Genomic DNA, 19,233 nt, shown 5'->3' with positions numbered 1-19,233 from the left:
ATATTACAAGCTGTGAAATATAACTTTAAAAAGTATAAATATGTTTATAATCGAATTTAATTAAAATGTTTCCACATGTAGGCCTACATGTCAAAGTTCGGGGAGCGCCACATTCAAAAAAAAGTCCACCATCGGTAATCCGTTTTTGTTTTTTATTTTGAAATTTTCGATTAATAATTTAACGTGGGTGTAAATACAAATATAGCTCTAGTTAGTTTAGCCAGGCCTTAGGCCTTAACCTAACGCTGCCATGCCTCTCCAGCTACCGAGAGGCCCCTAGCTTTCTAGGTAGCCTGCTACGTACTATAGCTAGGCCACCTGGCATAGGCCTAGGCCTATGCGCGGGAAAGGTGGCTAGCGCCGTGCGGGTAAGGTGGCTAGCCAGGGCTGGCCTAGGTCTTAGCTTAGGCCTAAGTAAATAAGCCTAGACTCGTCACATAGACCTAAACAAAATAGGGCTATGGTTTAGCTAAACATTCCCAATTTCTTGTTTGCTGAAGAAATAACTTGAGGCCAGAACAGAATGAAAGTCAACCTGTGTTTGTGGTCAATAACAATTCCAATTTAATTTAATTTAATTTATTACAACTATCGAATTCTAGGCTAGGTCTAAGAGGAGGAGGCCTAGCTAGACTAGATGAATAAAGATAAATTATCAATGAGTCCTATGGAGGTTTTGCAAACATGCCAAACAATTACTGTACTGCTATAATTTATAATTTTATATTTTTAGGAGTGTTTAAAGATGGTTTCCATTGGCAGAGGTTTCCGTTTAAGTCCTAATGAAGAAGCTGCACTTATTCAAAAAGAAAAAGATAGACGAAGAAAGTTAAGGATACAACAGGTAGCTTAAAATTATGATCGTACTATTATTAGTATGTTATTAAAGAGTGGATATTTTGAACAAAAAAAACCCATTTAATTCTAATAATAATAGTAATAATAATAATAATGGTAATACTGCTGGTAATAATAATAATAAATAATAATAATAATTATAATAATTTTAATAACTAGCCATTTTTCCCTGCTGTATTTCTCAAAATATATTTTTAAATATTTGTATTGATCTTTTATAATATTTTAACAATTTAAAAAAATTTATGATCCAGATGTTAATAATGTATTTTTTCTGGTTTATGTATGTTGCACGTTTTTATGAATTGTGAATGTTATTTTTGTCAACTTGACATCTAAAATTCATTCTTGTCTACACTGACTAGAAAAATATTTCTCTTGCCAGATCAAACTAATGAATGTGTATATTCTCAGCATACAAGATCAATGTATATCGATATAGTAAAATGTCTGTTCAGTGTAAATCAGGAAAAACAGAATTTGTTTTATCCGTATCCATTCGAATTGACTTATTTTTATTTTCAATTTTCAATTAATTTTTGAGTGTTTTTAACAGATTTATCTAACAATGGTATATCATTAAAATTATCTTTAATAGTAAATAATGAGGGCATTCTTATTATCATAAAAAAACATATTTTCGACAGGTAAGGGAACAGGAGAAGTTGTTTGCTCGTCAGCTTCATAATGTAGTAAGTAAGAAAAAGCAGGAAGAGGTTCAAGCCTTAGCAAGCCAGCTCCAGCAAGGTTGGGTTAGACAACAAAGAAACAAGGCAGAAGCCCTTCAAAAGCTCTTTCATTGTAATCTTCAAAGCATAGGACAAGGCCACAAAGATGCTACAGAGCAGGTAAGCCATTTTTTGTCACATTGATGTTTTTTATTATTTATTTAGGTGTGCACACGCACTGTCTTACGAGTACGTAACAATCAATTTCACAAGACAAACATACACACACGATACAAAAACTGATGTGAGGCTTAGGGAGTTGAGTTGTTTTGATCAAGAGAAAAATTCTGCAACACTGACAGAAATTGAACCCACAACTGTGGGATTGAAAAGCAAGCACCTTAACCACCAAGCTATTCAACTCCACTTCAATTGTTCAATCTTTTTATTGTCAAGATTCTTGTACAGTACTGTAATTATTAGAAAGTATAATACATACTCCAATTATTTACTTGCATGCCATCATGTCCTGATGATGACATAATCAATGTTGAAATATTGAATCCCAACACGATGGCATACATTTCAATAATTAGAATATGTGTTATACTTTCATATCTGAGATTAATCAGTGGACCTTTCGGTTATGGTAATCATTAATTGTTGATGCTTTCCTCATGAGGCAGGAGGCAGATATAAAATTTGAAATGCTCTCTTTTTAATATTATATTTAATTAATTTATTTATAATTATTTTCTTTTATTAACTTGTTGGAAACTCTTGGTATATTGTTTATTTTCCCTTTAGTCACTTGTAAGGATTTGTCCATATTTTGATGTTATCAGATACCAAAAGAAATTGAGAAAAAAATATCATCAATACGAAACAACAGGAAAGCACAAGAAAGATACAACGTAGCCTTAGATAACCTACACAGGGAGCAAGATGTACAATGGCAGAAAGAGAATGCACACATCATTTCACGGCAGACTGCTCTTGAACTAGAACGAGCAAGAGCTGCTAAAGTTGCCAAGCTTCCTTCTCCTGAAAAACCATGGAATATGGATGATGATGGTCCAGAACTCCACACAGTAAGAGTTACAAGTGAGGTTGGTTTGTCCACAACGCATTACCATGTAACTGCAGGTTATGCTGAAAAAGCAAGTCCAACTCAACAGGTACAATCTTTATTTTTTAAAATTTAATTTCTACTTTCTGTCATTAGAAATATTTTTATTATGTTGTAGGTGAACATATTCATGAAACAAGATTTATTATGTTTGTACATACCTCATAATCTCTTTATCTATCGAGAGATGTCCTAGATCAACAAAAGCCTTCCAAACTTTCTTGTCTTGCGTGGCTGCCTTAAAGCATACCCTGTATCTAGTTAAAAGTACATCAGATAAGATTAGGAGCGAGTCTTTCAGGTTACTTCAATATTTCAAGATCCACCCAATTAGTTAGTACTTCTTGACAGTTACTAGCAAACCAAGGTCTTGGGGCTGATTCTGGTAAGGTCTTACTACAGTCTGGGGTCTCACTATCATTTTCATACTTTCAGTGCACATTAAAAACAGATATTAGCATTTTGAATTTTTTTTTAAGTAACTTGATTTTTTGTGAGGTTAGATCTTATTGTCCATGCTTAACAGCCATTTTAGCAGTACTTACACTATTACTCGTGTTACAGCAAATAGTCTTAATAAGCTTTATCAATTATAAAACTTCCAGTTTGATGCTCGAGAAGCAGCTCTGGCAGAATCAGAGAAAATGGAAGAAGAAGTTGAAGAAAGATCAAAGGAAATAAAAGAAAGGCATGAGAAAGCAGTGCTCCGTCACAAATATGCACGAGAGAAGGAGTTACTAAGGCAGGATTATGACCATTTAATGAATGAGCTTGGACAACTTGAGCAAATGGACAGGAAGAGAAGACAGGCTATTGTTGCCACTATTCCTGTAAGTTTCAATTCATTACAATGAAAGAAAATAATGCCTATATTTTACAGTAGAAACTTATGTGTTCTTTAAAGATGTCTGTATTAAAAGTATGTTATCGGCTTCCAATGAAACACAGATCAGTGATAAATAGGGACTTTTTTAGTCACAAAAATACAAACAAACTGTTATTAACCATGTCATTTGAATTGTCTGGATTTTATTTAAGTATTTTCATAGCAACTAAAAACCTGACAGATCTGAGCCTCATTGGTTGATAACTTACTTGAGTTTCATCGAGTTTTATTGATTAATTTTTGATGGGTTTCCACTTTTTTAACCTTTAGAAACAAGTGTTCCAGCCACCACATAAGCGAATGGAGGACAGACTTGAGCATCAACAAAATCTAGAGGAAGCATTTGAAGATATGTACATGGCAAAAACAGGTACAGTAGATGATGTAGATGATAGATTGTGATACAACCTTATATTGTGCTTCTTTGTCGAAGTTGACAATGGGTATGAGAGTGTTGATAGGCCTATTTTAATTCAGTAGTCATCTAACACTAAAATATTCGTTTAATAAAATTTTATGCTCCAAGAGTCAACAACTAACATTAATTTATTCTGTGTTACAAATCTATTTTTGATTATCTATGTGGAACTTACATGGCACCATACTTTACATCGTATTAGCATCATATTAGCTATAATAGACATATATTATAAGACTTCTTTCAAAAATTTTTAAATATGAAGACTTTGAAGTAGCTTCACTATTTAAAGCCCTATTTAGACTACCAAAAACATGTAACATGGCTAAATAAATGGTCATGATGACATCACATCATGACCATATATAGCACATCATGACTATATATGGGCACACAACAGTTTTTTGTAAAAGAAAATTTGATAATCTGGGCAGAGCTTAACACTCATTATAAAGAATTCAGGGTTCCTGTAGGAAAACAGTTGCTTGCTATTTGAGAATTTTTTTTTTATATGTATTTTGAAATATAAGAAAATACATAGCAATATGTTCTCTTTGCAGATTTTGCTGGTGACCTTACACTGGCACTGGATCCTAAGCCAATGGTCAGTGATCATGATCTGGATCTGACAACAGAATCCACAATTGATACCGACATACTAGATCCACATATACGTCAGTCCAGTTCTACCGAGACGAATCTTTCTGATGAAGCTGTCCCTCTGAAAGAACATCTTGCAGATACAGAGATTCCATCTGACAAGGAAACCTCTCCACAAATAGCTGGTTTAACTACAAGAGCTCCAGTACAGTTTCCTGTTGGTGTTGACAGAGATCAGCTGGATTTGCCAGTTTTAAATAAAGAAAATAAAACAGAAACAGCTGAAGAGGAACACCCTCCAGCTAAAAAGATTCTGCCAAGATCAGGTATTGTAGTTTTGGTTACAAGTATGGATGTATTTATTACTTATGCAGATAGTTCTGTTGCTAAAATGGAAATAACACAGAAATACTAAGAATTAAAATAATGTTTTACATTTGCAAAAACAACATAACAGAATTATAGGTGAGACTTTTTTATAACGTGTTTTTCAAAATTTCCAATAACAAATTCAAAGTAAATTTTAAATAGTATTTTTGGTCTGTAAGCATACCTGCTGCTATGAATAAATGGAGATTTAACAAAGAAAAAGTAAACTTTTAAATTTTTTTAATAACTATTTTTAAAAAAAAGTTTGATGTTAAAAATGTTTGTAGTTGGTCGCTTTCTTTTAGATGTTCCTGTTGTAGAGTGTAAATAATAATAGTGTAGTTTTATATAGCGCACATATCCATCTAATGTAAGATGCTCAGGGCGCTTGATATGTGGACTAGGGACTCGAACAATGACTTTCTTCACCCCTAAGGATCCCTTCGTATCTGTGCTACCCGGTAACCCGGTACCAGCAAATCTTGTCGTCCACCACAGAGGCTGTCTGTTTCAGTACAATGGGGTATACCCGTACTCGTCTCGAAGGATATACTGGGTTCTTTATAGTGCACACGAGCCATTGTATACACTGGTTGGACTTGTTCTACCACCAGAACCATAGGTGAGCGTGCCGTTCGAACCAGCGCCGATATTATGGCTATAGCTTGCGGCGCCCCTGCTAACAGCTCGGCCATTTGACTAAAACACGTCTGTTTTTATCTGTACTGTTATGGTTTGACCAACTTGCATAGGTGTCTAGCACCTGTTAGATCATTCTTTGCCTTGTTTTTATTGTTTTGCAGTTTTGTTTGTAATGATTTATTAAACAGAAATTTGAATAAATAAATAAATAAATAAAAAATAATTGAATGTTATTTGATATCAATCCATTTGTTTTTTCGCTTTGCAGAGGCTCTTGGTAGGTTACTTCAAAGGATCAGAGGGCAACAGAGAGAACTATCAAGTAAGTGGTGAAATATCCCCTCCTGGTAATGAATCTTACGACGCATCTACTTCTAAGTGGACAAGGACAATGTGAATGAAGTGCTTTGCCTATGGAAACAAATACAATTTACATTTTATAGACAGCTAACATCTATCCACAAAAACCATATTTGTTATATGAATGTAATTATTGATCGATTTTTCAGGTCAAAATGAGATTAGCTCTTCTACAATCATTACCACATCATCTTCAAGTCGTCCTAGTGATCTATCTCAGCATCCAATTGAGAACAGTAATAGTGTACTCCCATCATCCAACTCGCTGTCAGAACATCCTGTGGATAAAGGTGAAACACAGCAAAATAATGATGGCAACACTAATTGTGAAAGTAACCAGAGCCAAGATGATATGGAGCAAGGAAAAGATGAAATGAAGGAGACTTGTGGAGATGAGCTGGAAGAACCAATATTGGCTGGCAGTCCAACATTACTGCATCCACTTGAGAAGGCAGCTCTGATCAGAGCAAAGGTAACCTCGTTTAACCAGCTTAAGACTATAATGAAAGATTTATTCCCTCATAAATCTAATTTTAAATGAATTGCTAATTTTTTAGTATATTTTAACTACTGTATTAGGTTATTAGCTTTCAACTGAGAGAAAATTAGAATGTGAAAATACAGTGCACCCTCCAATTCGAGACCACTTTTTCAAAGAACCAAATAACATTTGTCAATATTTAACACAAAGCTAACCCTCTAAATGGAGACCAAGCCCCGAGACCACCCCACATTTTCAGGTCCCAAAGTGGTTTCGAATTGGAGAGCGAACTGTATTATTCTCCCCAGAAAATGGATATTTGAATAACACCATTCCTATATTCTTTGCATATATTTCTTTCAGCAAATGTAGAATTTTCTTAGAACAAATCGATAATACATGTTAATGTTTTAAACAAGTAATTGAAAATATGTAATATACAGAGAGGGTTTTTGGAATTAGAGTGGTCTTGAATTAGAAGGTGCACTGTATTAGGTTTTTCAAAAATTGTTGTATTGTATTATATCTGTGATAATTAACACAAACTTGTTATTAAACATAGTCTAGTAATGACCATTGTGATTGTTTTTATGTAGGCCAACTTAGATAAACAGACTGAGGATCAAGCTATGCTCTTTGCCAGGACTCAACAGCAGATGATGGAGTTGAGAGTTCACCAAGAAAAACCCAAAACAAAGCATTCTGTAGAGTTAATTGATGAAGATGAATCAAACCTTGTCCAAAACAATCTACCAATTGCAGCAAAAAGAACAAATATTACTGGGGATAGACTGCAGCTTTCTCAGCCACAGAATACACAAGATGCTAGTAAAAGACTTGACAAACTCTCTGCAGATATCCAAGAAGAATTTCTGCCACTTTCATCTGATACTATGTTTATTCAGCACGGGCTAAGTATTCCATCTGCTCCAATTCATTACACTACTAACCAGCTGCAAAGAAGTACATCATCTGAAAAGACTTTGAGTGACCTTAGTGCAACCAGAAGCAGTAGTGATTTTGATGATCCACTTCTGCAGAGAATTCGTCTCTATCAGCAGAATCTTCTACAGAAACACAGTAAGAAAAAACAGGATATCAGCAAAGAACAAAAGAAACTTATGCAGACTACAGAGATTCTAATTGATCAACAGAAACAACTGATGTCTAGAATGCCGCAATTGCACACTACAGCTAATCGTAATTTTGCATCAGTACCTACCACAAGTACACATCCAAAAGTTGCATTAAAACCTCAATTTAAAGAAAAAGAAATGAGCTCCTTCCAAAGGAACAGGATTTCAGCTGCTAAGCCAACCACAAACCAACCTGAAGTATCTCAAATGACTGACAATTCATATTCTACATCCAAGCAGTCTTTTCATAATTATCCACAATCTTTTCAATCTATTGGTCATCAAGAATCATTGAAAACAAGTATTTTTACACAAGACGAACCACAAAAAGATAAAGGTAACCTGTACAAAAATGTCAGCATGCCTTACATACAACCACCCACAAAGCCTCAAGGTGATGAACCTCTTGGATTTTATGAAGAGCACGAGATCAGAACTAAATGGTTACGTGAGCAGCAAGAGTTGCTGAGAAAACAGAGGGAGGCCCTTCTACAGCATCAGGAAATGCAGAAGCGAAGCCTGGAAGACAAACAGTTGCAACTAATGGCTCAGCTGAAAGGGGATATTGGTACGATGAAAAAAAAATGTGTCAGTACTTCTCAAGCAAGGGAGGTTGCTAGTAATAGTAATGAGTTGATTCCTACAGCAGATCCAGGCAAGGTCTCTTTTCCTAAAAACTATTATGAATGTACACAGCATAAAGAATCACCTGAAAAATATTTGTTGGAAAAAGAAATTCTTGACCATGAGATATCATCAGCAGTAGACAATAATCAATGTACATCTGTTGCAGAGAGTGTACATTTTCAAGACATCAATGAAAGAACCATTACACCCTCAACAATTCTGAAGCAGAGAATGTACCCACCAGTTAGTATTCCTAAGTTGATTCCTATGGATGTCCAATTTAATACTCATGAATTGAGCACAATTCCTGAGGTGGACACACCAAAACATTCACAATCTGCCTTTCAAGATGAAGGTTCTCCTCACAATTTTAAATCTCTTATGGCTGAAGAAAACTCTGACATATCTGGCAGTCAGGTGTATGATGAGTTCAACTGCACAGCAAACCAACTGAGTCCAACTGAACTTAAGCAACGGCCAGTCATAACTGTTCCAGCTTATGACAAAGAGCTGAATTATCAGGGTGAAGGCAAGGATGAACATTCCTCAAAGATGTCACCACAGGCTGTCATTGACATTTCAAATCCGGTAGTAGAGCAAGATGTCCTTGCAGACGACGAAGAGTCTTTCTTGAGTCAGAATGAGAAAACTGGATATGATAGCTATTCTGGTATTGGCAAAGAGTACAACGATTTACTTCATTTTAAACCAAATGAGTTCCAGTCTTCAACACAGATTTCTGACAACCTAGACTCAAGTATTCCAGTATCAACAAACCCTGTTGCAAAGAGCTCCTTTACTAGCCGTCATGTCTGGAAGAATCTTTTATCAATCCCAGCATCAGATATGCCAATATTTAAACAGGAGTCTTTACAAGACTATACAGGCCAAGACCAGAAACGCAAGTATGATACAAGTACATTTGACAGCACATTAACTAGTAGACAGTTCCTAGAGATTAGCAGGGAACTGCAACATCAATTACAACCTCAGCGAAAAGTTTCTTCCAATACGACAGCATTAAGTGAATATACAATTGGGAAGAATGAAAATTCAAAAGTAATTGACAGCCAAATTGAGCAGAGTACTTTATCGGAATATGTAGATAATCAGTCACCAGCTCACAAGTTGTCAGATTCGTTGTCAGATTCATTGTCTTTGATGTCAGGACCTGTAGGAGAATACACAGGACAGAGTTCTCCATTAATGCCTGGAAGTGAAAGCATTTTCCATGAATTGAAGCCAGACACGATTGTTCAGCAGAAAATGTCAAGTCTTCATAGTCCTACACATGCTACCAGTCATCATCGTTCACAAAATGTGGCTAGTTCAGGTTATAAGGTTCAAACTTTGGAGAAATTAAGAAGATTTGAAAAGAAGGAAGAAATTGGATCCAGTGATATAAAGGATGCCAATGATGTATCAAGTGCATTCAGAAATTACTCCTATCAGGCAGAAAGCCCAGCAGAACTGCTGCATAAACATCAATTAGGTCATACAGGGAAAACTAGTCTCAGCACATATTCTTTGGATTCTATCAAGGATCCCTATACCACTTCTCAAATTGTGTCAACCCCTCTAAACCCATTGGTAACTGGTCTCAGTAGTTACGCAGTAAAGGAAGAGGACACTGAAGAAGATGACTTGAAAAGATATATGTTTGAAAAACCTGGACCAGAGTCAAAGCTTAGCCACCTCACCATCAATGCCTCTGACAGACCTACAAATAGATTAAGTGAACAAGAATTTGACTTGGCCAGTAGACAGTCTGACTCACCATCTAACACAGAAAATGTACAAAGATTTGAGAATGAAGATGTCATAATGAGCAGACCTTTAGAAGAATTTACAGTGTCTTGTAACAGGGACAGAAATGATGAAAATTTGGCTGACATAAGCGATAATGAAATTTCCAAATGTATGTTCCAACCAAATACTAGAACGGATACTTCATTCAAAAAAGATGGCACCAAGCAATTTCTCCAGTTACATGAGACCCAGGATAGTACTGGGAGTACCACTGACAGTCAAGCAAATAGTGATTATGTGTCTAGAAAATCTGGAGCTGAATCAGAGCTTAGCCAACTTATTGTTAATACCTCCGACAGTCCTAAGCATAGATTCTCAATGTTAAGTGAACACAATTTTGACCCAGCAAAATTACAATTTAAGCCAATGAACAACACAGCAAATGTTAAAAGATTTGAGATTGAAAAAGACAAAATGAGCAGACCCTTAGGAAAATCAGCAATGTCGTCCATAAATAGGGAGAGAAATGATAAAAGTGTGGCTGAACTAAGTGATAATGGAAACTCTGAATATATGTTCCAGAGTTTAAACTCTAAACCAAGTACAAGAACAAAAACTTCATCCAAAAACGATGTTGCCAACCAATTTCATAAGCTACATGAGACCCAGGATAGTACTGGGAGTATTTCCGGTAGTCTTGGGTTCAGTTATAGTGCCGACAGTCAAATGAGTCGTAATGATCCATCTAGAAATAAAGATGACCTAAAGAGATTGATACAGGCTGTCATCTCCAGACAAACATCAAATACCAACGCAGGACTCCAGATGTTTTCCGACATCTCCTTCAGTCAATACAGCATGTCTTCTGATGGACCAAGTCTCTTGTCAAGAGATCAGTCACAGTTGATATCTAGTAGGACATTAAGTGGATTAGGTCAAATGAGTGAGGAGGAGAGGATGGACCTTCCAAATGGTGCCATGCCCAGGTTTGTCAGAACACAGCCATCAGTTAAATCACAGTCAATAACGTCAGATCTTATACAACAACAAATGAAGCATGGAGAGATCAACACAAGTATTTCAGAGAGGCATTCTCCACTTACAAGTCATTCTAAAGCTTATGAAAGTTCAACAGAAAGCAGTGAAGCAGAGCAGTATGCTGATCAATTGAATCAGTTGGTACAACAATCAAAACAAGTCAGACAACATCACATGCAACAGAAAGAACTTGATCTGAAGAAGCTAGAGAGAATAAATGAAGAATATAAGCAGAAGGAGAAAGAATTGACACAACTACTTTCACAGAAGAAGGTAATGTACAGTATTAAATTATTGTAGGTTAAAACCTGACTAGGTGCTCTGTCCACATTATCAATCCTCCTAGGTGAAAAAATAATTCAATTCAATTCATTTTATTCAGTCTATTATACATAAATATAACAGAAATGTGCGTTGAAGCTAAGCAATCCAACATAAATTGTTAAAAACAGTTAAAAACAGACTAGAAACTTTAAAATGTTCCAAACAGAACAGCAAAAAATATTGAAATGATATAGTATTAAAACATTAAAATACAGTAAAACGTATTAAGGGATGTTAGAGCAATAAAATATACTATAAAAATATTAAAAGACAGTAAAAAGTGTTAAGATATACAGTATTATTAAAACACAGTACGATGATAAAAAACAAAGAGCAGAAAATACATTAAAATAGAATAAAATTATTGCATTTATGTTAAAAAGATTAAGACCAGGTTTAAAATAGTATAAAATTATTGTGTTTATATTAAAATACATATAGGCAGAGAAGTATGTAAGAAATTTTCATTTAAAAGGTATAGCAGGGATGGAGAATTACGATAATCACCTTTTGGCACGTCTATTAAATATATTGATAGAATTAGGTACAAAAGACTGTCTAAACCTCTTAGTTTTCGATATAGGTGGAGTTAATCTGATATCTGAGTAACTATGGATAAAATACAGTGGATGTGTATTATCAATAATTATATCTTTAACTTTCTTAATAATTTTCTCATTAAAAGCGAAATCCAGATTCATCATGTTATCACCAATAATTCGATTTGCTCTTTTTTTTATTCTCTCTATGCACATGTTGTCTTTCTGGGTCATACTATTTCCAAAGATACAAACGATGCAATACGTCATAATCACAGAGTTATAGAATAATCTTAATATAGTCAATGTACATAATACTTCATTTTATGCAAAATTCCCATTCTTTGTTGGCTCTTACTAGTTTATCTGTATTATTTTTCCAATTAAGTTTATTATCAAAAAGGCAGCCTAGGTATTAATATTCAGTGACCACAGCAATTTCTGTGTTTTTAATGATTACAGGTTCAACATTATTACGAATTTTCCTAAAATCTATTATCATTTTTTTAGTCTTAATATTACATTATTCTATTATAGGATGAAGTAGTTGGCATATTGGAAGAGCCAGATTTGACACTGGTTTCCATCCCAGACACAACTATCTCTGAAGGACCATTATGGGAGGCTTCATTATCTGAAGGTCCCATTTCTAATATCATGTCTGATAGTGAAATTGACTCAAAGTTATCAGAAGGCCAGCTTACTAGAAGTCAAATGATTGGTTTTGAGCAAGGAACCACTCTGAGCGAAGGATTACTCACTGAAGATGGTAGTCGGCATCTGCAAGGACTGTCAGAGAGCAGGATAGTGGATCACTCTGCCAGTCTTGATGATATCAGTGAATCATTGCTTTCATTTCAAAAACATGAATGTGAAGTTGCGACACCAATATCACAGAAAACCGGGAACCTCCCTGAAGATATTGTATTATCCACTAGTTCTTTTCAAAGCTCAGGTAAATATAAAATCTATATATCCGATGAACACAAGAAAATGTTACATATATCCTGTGCTGGGGAAAATTTAGCATGCATTGTCTGTGTGAGTGCACATCTGTGTATGATAGTACACGTCTCTTCAAAATAAAATTTTACTTCTAAATATATTTTTAACTGCAGACACATTGAGTGATGGGCAAGCTACAGTTAGTCTCCAAGAGGCATTTACTAGACACAAAAAAGGCTTCATTGTTTCTTCCAAACGAAGACAAGAAGAGGTTAAGGTTCGTGCAGAGGAGAAGCCACCTACAGCTCAAACTAGAAAGGTGAAACCAAAGAAGAAAAAACCAATAAAAAACCAAACATCAAAATTAGGTGAGAATGTACATGGTGACTCAGCCATATTTGGAATTTGCAAGTTTGCACATTTGCTTTATCGCCATAATGGACCGTTAAGTTATACAGTATAACATAGAAATGATTTGTTGTAATTCAACAACAAATTATTTCAAAATTAAAAATTAATGTGCATCAACTGGACAAAAAAGTGCAATTTAAAAGTCAATAACCACAAAATTGACACCAATGTACCAAAAATATTACAGTATTACGATATATACAGTATATGAAGACACCAAGCTGTATAATATTATTGTAAATTGTTATTAAAGATGGAGCTAGCAACCAAAATGAAAAACCATCCACTTCCAAAATAAGCCAAGCGAAAACTAAAGGAACAAGTAAGAAACCTCTTGGACCGAAAGACAGAAAAAGTGCTGAAAAAGAAAAACTTCAACGAACTCTCAGGTAAAACAATGAGCTACACACTTTTGTTTACTTTTAATATGTATACAGTTGAATCTTTTTACTTCTTTCTAATTTGTGATGTGTATCAGTGGTGTCACCAGCAGGTGGTTGGTTGGGGGCACCAGCACTGATTCTAACCCAGAGGTCAACTTGTTGCTGGGACACCAGAGCACACAGTGATAACACTGTAGATGTATTAAATTCTAGAAAAGTGAACTACAAATTATGAATTTAATGATAGCTGGATAAGAGATAAAGTTCAGTATTTGATGAAAATTATATCAACCCAATAAGTAATCAATTGTCATTTCCGATGACCTGATGAACAGGGAAGCTTATGGTCTATAAAATTATTAAAGTGATAATTGTGAATAACTGTTTTTGCAGGTTGTATAATCAACTTGAAGAGGTAAAGAAAAAGAAGAAAGAGGAAGAACGAAAACAGCTTTACGAGGAAAATAGACGAAAGATGAAAGCCTTCCATGAAAAAGTACAATCTCACTTGAAGCAACGTGCATCCCAAAGCAAAAAGTAATTAAACACAAGCACTGCTGCCTGGTAGCCTGATCCATAAATTATCTCTACTGCTTGTATGATAGGGAAATGGATGTTAAATTGTGTTGTATATTTATATAGATGAGACATATATATATTTATATATCTTAATATTAACCATGGTTTTAAAGTTGAGTACTGTACACTTTATACATCTGGAACACTGTACTTTACATATAGTAGCCATGTTTGAGCATATTTCACTGCCATCGTCAGTGTGGAGAATAGTTTTTTATCTTTTTTTTTTGAAGGGGGGGGGGAGGGGAATGCGCTGCTTCATATTGTCTGGAATTGTTTGAAAATCGCTGTAGTGTATTAGTTTATTGGTAGAAGCAGTTGTAGCAGTGGTTGCAATTCAATCTCAATCTCCTTGCTGGGATTTTTATATACTACTGTATATGTGTACTATAAAATATTTATTTGTGGATATTGTTTGATTTATAAAAAAAAAAAAAACTTGATAAAAGATTGTACTGTACAAATATGTTTTATTGACAAGCCCCAATGATGTAACAAATACATAACATTAAAATATTTATTGTGGTGGTAAGGTTAGCGAATTTCTATAGGACCACCAGAGTATACTTTAAATACATGTCCTACAAATTACAGGTAAATTATAATTATAATATAATTATAATAATATTATTATTATGATTTTAGAAACATGGAGAAGGGAGGGACACACATTTTTGGAATCTATTTTAGTATAAAAACTCTGGCAATAACAAAAATGATAGTTTCCCCTCCAATACAGCTATTGTTATAATAATTTTTTGTTGTACTGTATATTGTATATAAAATAACTGTAATATTTCATATCGGTTATCATTTATTGATGTTGCGTAAAATTCGTCGGCTATGTTGTGCTTTAACTTGGGCTAATGCATCTTCTAAAACTTCAGTCATGTGGACAAGGTTCACTGGGTCGGTCTGCAGGATGGTTGTTTCTTCTTCATCGTAGTCTTTGGTGTGCAGTTTCAACAGAATGTTAGGATTCACTTGATGTCGAAGAGATCGACTTGCCAACTGAAGCAAGAAAAAGAAAAATCATCTCTATGAAACTGAATATTTTAGCTTGAAATGTGATATACCGTAAAACCTCAAATTGAAGCCCAGGGGGGTTGATCTTGAGATGAAGCCCATCTCGAATTGAAGCCCCCTCTTTAGTTTGCAAAATTAGACCCGAAAAGAAGCCCATGGGCTTCTTTTCAAGATAGTACAGTATATGTACTGTACATTTCCTGGGAGATTTGCGCATGCTTGTGGGAGTGGAGGAGGCTGCCCCGACTTGCGTGGACTTGGGATCCTTGACCATTGTGAGTTTAAATACCAACCTCTATGTCTAGCCTCCACTCCAAGTTGTGATAATGAGGAAAATCCATCGACATCTCTGACAAAATTTCTCTGATCTCCTTCCGGTTATCCAAATACACCCGTAGAAGTTCTTTCTTTAATTCTTCATTGAAACCTAGCACTAGAATCGAGTCTTGAAAGTCTATCTCTGATACCTGTTTAGCAAAAAAAAAGTTTTACATCAGTGAATAGAAATTTACAGTAGTACAAAACAACTATTTCTCAGTGGCTAAATTAAGATTTAATCCTTTTATCAGGACCTTTGGCCCTAAATCAGTCGAGCAGGGACCTTCTTAAAAAAAAAAGGCTGCAAACTACAGATTCAGCTGAATCTGGAGTGTTACTACAGTACACTTACCATCAATTTTGAGCTCTCTGTTAATAAATACATAAGTCCCTGGACACCATTTTGAACTGTAAGTGCATCAACTGACAATTTCTCTACAGTAAATACAAAAGTTTAACTTATAATATATTTTTGAACTTATAATATATTTTTGTCACTGACTGGTGGTACTCTCTGTTTTAATTTTTAATAATTTAGTTAGTTTTCAACAAAATTAAAAATAAATTAACATTTTAAAAATAAACTTACGAGCAGCAGATTGATAAAGCTTGGGATTTGAACCTTTCTTTAGAAATTCCAAAGCAATTTGACAAAATTTCTGAACCACTGAAAATTTAAGCAAATACACATTGCAATAAATAGTACAATACATAAAACTTTAAATTCTTAATACACTGTCTTCAAAAAAATTAAAACCCTTTTAGGGGTTGTTCACAATTATCAACATGTTCACAAGTGAGCAAACAGTATGCTAAGGGGGGGGGGGGGGGGGGGGTGTGGACAAATTTGTACACTTTTACATATGCATGAAAATGTTGTTTCAAAATAAATATGCAATATTTAAAATAACAGATGTTTATAATGCAATCATGGAAACATAGTACAGTATATAATATATATTTTTATGCAACCAAGTACCTTACTTTGGTTGACTTAAAAAAAAATGGAGTGCAAAATCAACATTTTTGTATTTACACTTTCAGTCAGCTGAGGGGAGGGACGGGGTACCGAAAAAGAGTATCGTACACTTACGAAAATGTTTATGCAAATCTTCCTTGCCTAGCAATTATGCTGTTCTTATTAATTTGTATATAAGGCATCCGCAAGTGAATACAGTATTGTTAGGTTCGCCTACGACGATGCAGTAAGTAAGTAGGGTACGGGTCTGAGCCTAGACCTCTTGAGCACAGACAGACGCGATTGTCAACTAAACTTACAGCAGCAACAAAGCAAGCAAGCAATCAGTGGTGGTATTGCCCGATTGATCGCCTAGCCTTACTATGGCCTAACTCAACTGGGATTAAGTTAAAAAGGATTTAATGTCATAAACAAAAAGCAAACCTTCAAGCTCAACTTTCATTAAGAAGCTAAGGTGCTCCTTGTGCTCATCTTCCAACATTAAAAGCATATTATTCGGTTAAGTTCACCAGGTGGCCTAAAAGTCAACAACAGGCGGCAGGCGGAAGTATTATCAAAGAACTTACTATGAAGAAGAATGAGCTGCTCCGCGTATTTGCATTAAAATTGATTGAACATACGCCCTCCCGCGAGCGGGGTAAAATTTGACCATTTCACTAAGTGGAGAAAATACACGAAACAAACGAGTCCCAAGCGGTGCCTTTAGCGAATTTGCGTCACAACGTAGGGTAGTTTGGTAAAATCTCATGAATTATTCATAATCATCCTTATAGACCGTATTATTTTGTCAGTCTGCAAATACAATACTAATTTGTTGTTCAATTAAATTTTATTAAAATTCCAATATTTTAAGCTAAAATTCGCTCGATGCTGCGAAGCTAGGACTTCGATAATTATGCCCATGCCGTGTAGTCTCCCGGCGCTATTTACGATAGACAAGAAGGAGGATTCATCCATCATATGTGATCATCCGTCATTTCATGCATGCATTCATTCATTTCATATATTTATTCGACCAATAGACCTACACATTTACAATAGGTACATACAACAAATGCTGGTCATGCAAAGACATACCGTACGCCATATTTTTTGTTGAATTGTTCCTTTTATTCATGCCTAACATAAGAAACAATATATATGCCTACAAAACAAAATAAACAAGTTGCTTACCATAAATAAATCACTTTTCTTTATGTCTACTTTGAAATATTAGTATGCAAACAGACCGGATGTTCATACCAGTAACAGACGGAATGAAGACTCTAATGTTGAGATTAATATAATAATATTTGCACATTCTGCAACTAAAGTACGGTAGGCCTTACTCATATAAAATACCATTGTATTCACTGGATCCTTTGCTGAATTAGGCCCCTGCCCATCTAATCTTGACTATGATAATATCTAAAATTATTAGGCCGCTTTTTAATCAATTGTATCGGCTCAGCCAAAAATTTAATTTTCCTTCACCTTATTCATCGTAGGTCCATCATTCGACAGAGCTGCCCCTTGGAGATGCGTGGACGCGTCTAAATTTCACATAATAAAGATTGGTTTGAAAGCGAAGAAAATACTGTATTATGTATAAGAATGCACCAAGAGTAGAATAGACCTACCTTGATGTGTTGTGAGTGAATTTAATTATCTTATCTTCTTTAACTATTTTGTCTTGGCATCATATTCAAGATGTAATCGTATTGGTGATCGTGTCAGAATCGAGTTTCCTAGTCCTAATATCATACGTTTAATTATCAACTATTTAATAGTAGGCCTATTTTGTATTTTCAGACTGAAAGTATTTAACTTCACAATCTACTATCAATCGCTTGTTTTATTCTCGCATTGATTCAACAAGGCTCATACAAAGAAAAGTGTGTGCACCCCAGAATGAAACCATTAAGACTTATAATATAGGCCCAGTCAATTTTGTGAGAAAAATTAGCCTCGTTTTGACTCATTCACCATGTTAAGTTGTGCAGTGTACCGTTCACCGAGCCGAAGACGGAAAGTTTTCGGTACCCGGACGATTGGCCGAATGCCAGTTGGGACAGACGTTTGGCCAACGGACAATTGGCCGAACGGACATTTTGCCAAATGGACTTTTCGCCGATAGAACGTTTGGCCGAATGGATATTTCGCTTAGGCCTAATACCATTCGCCGAGCGGACAATTCGCCGAAAGCTATTTCCGTCGGCCAACTGGCATTCGGCCAATCGTCCGGTCACGAATTGGTATTTGGTGGGTAGATATAACATCAGATGCTGGACAAATGGTATGTAGAATGTGAGATGACTACAGAAACTCCCATGGCTCTCTTTGTGGATAAGGCACGCTGAAATGAACTAAATAGTTCAAAGGGGGTCGTGACAAAGTGCGAGCCAGCGAGTCATGCGAGCCAATGCGCGAGCCATGCGAGTCAGCGAGCCATGCGAGTCAGCGAGCCATGCGAACCAGCGAGCCATGCGAGCCAGCGAGCCATGCGAGCCAGCGAGCCATGCGAGCCATACATTTAAATCCTTTTTTTTTTTCTACCGGGGAGCTTTGCCTGTGTAGTCCAGTCATGCGTAGTACATACACTTTTTCGAATCGTCGATCCGGAAATATGCAGCGCTGATAAAGATGTTGTTAAAATAAGATGTATACAGATACATACTGTACATACAGATTTATTTATAAATATGTACTGTATTTATTTATATATCTATATATATATATATATATTTTATATATACTGTATATATTTATATATTTATTTATATATTATA

At 35.3% G+C, this 19,233-nt stretch overlaps 2 protein-coding genes across 2 annotated transcripts; one reads left to right on the top strand and one right to left on the bottom strand.

Annotated features, from left to right (window-relative positions):
* Positions 1-95: 95 nt before the first annotated feature.
* Positions 96-14,987, top strand: LOC117117767. Its single transcript, XM_033262193.1, has 14 exons — positions 96-134; positions 734-844; positions 1,506-1,706; positions 2,372-2,704; positions 3,261-3,485; positions 3,812-3,911; positions 4,520-4,885; positions 5,839-5,892; positions 6,080-6,402; positions 7,008-11,234; positions 12,362-12,779; positions 12,943-13,137; positions 13,434-13,569; positions 13,957-14,987. The coding sequence occupies exons 2-14, from the start codon at positions 746-748 to the stop codon at positions 14,102-14,104; spliced, it is 6,825 nt and encodes a 2,274-aa protein (XP_033118084.1). The 5' UTR covers positions 96-134; positions 734-745; the 3' UTR covers positions 14,105-14,987.
* On the bottom strand, positions 14,596-17,050 carry LOC117117772 (COMM domain-containing protein 2-like). The gene is made up of 5 exons (XM_033262203.1): positions 16,889-17,050; positions 16,076-16,153; positions 15,839-15,921; positions 15,462-15,635; positions 14,596-15,153 (listed from the first exon to the last, which is right to left on the bottom strand). The coding sequence occupies exons 1-5, from the start codon at positions 16,953-16,955 to the stop codon at positions 14,953-14,955; spliced, it is 603 nt and encodes a 200-aa protein (XP_033118094.1). The 5' UTR covers positions 16,956-17,050; the 3' UTR covers positions 14,596-14,952.
* Positions 17,051-19,233: the final 2,183 nt, after the last annotated feature.

The sequence above is a fragment of the Anneissia japonica genome, unplaced genomic scaffold, assembly GCF_011630105.1.
Source record: "Anneissia japonica isolate Jap-2015-1 unplaced genomic scaffold, ASM1163010v1 scaffold234_len1672027_cov178, whole genome shotgun sequence".
NCBI classification, from domain to species: Eukaryota; Metazoa; Echinodermata; class Crinoidea; order Comatulida; family Comatulidae; genus Anneissia; species Anneissia japonica.
The sequence above is the reverse complement of the archived record's forward strand: the minus strand, read 5'-3'. Positions and strand labels throughout refer to the sequence as shown.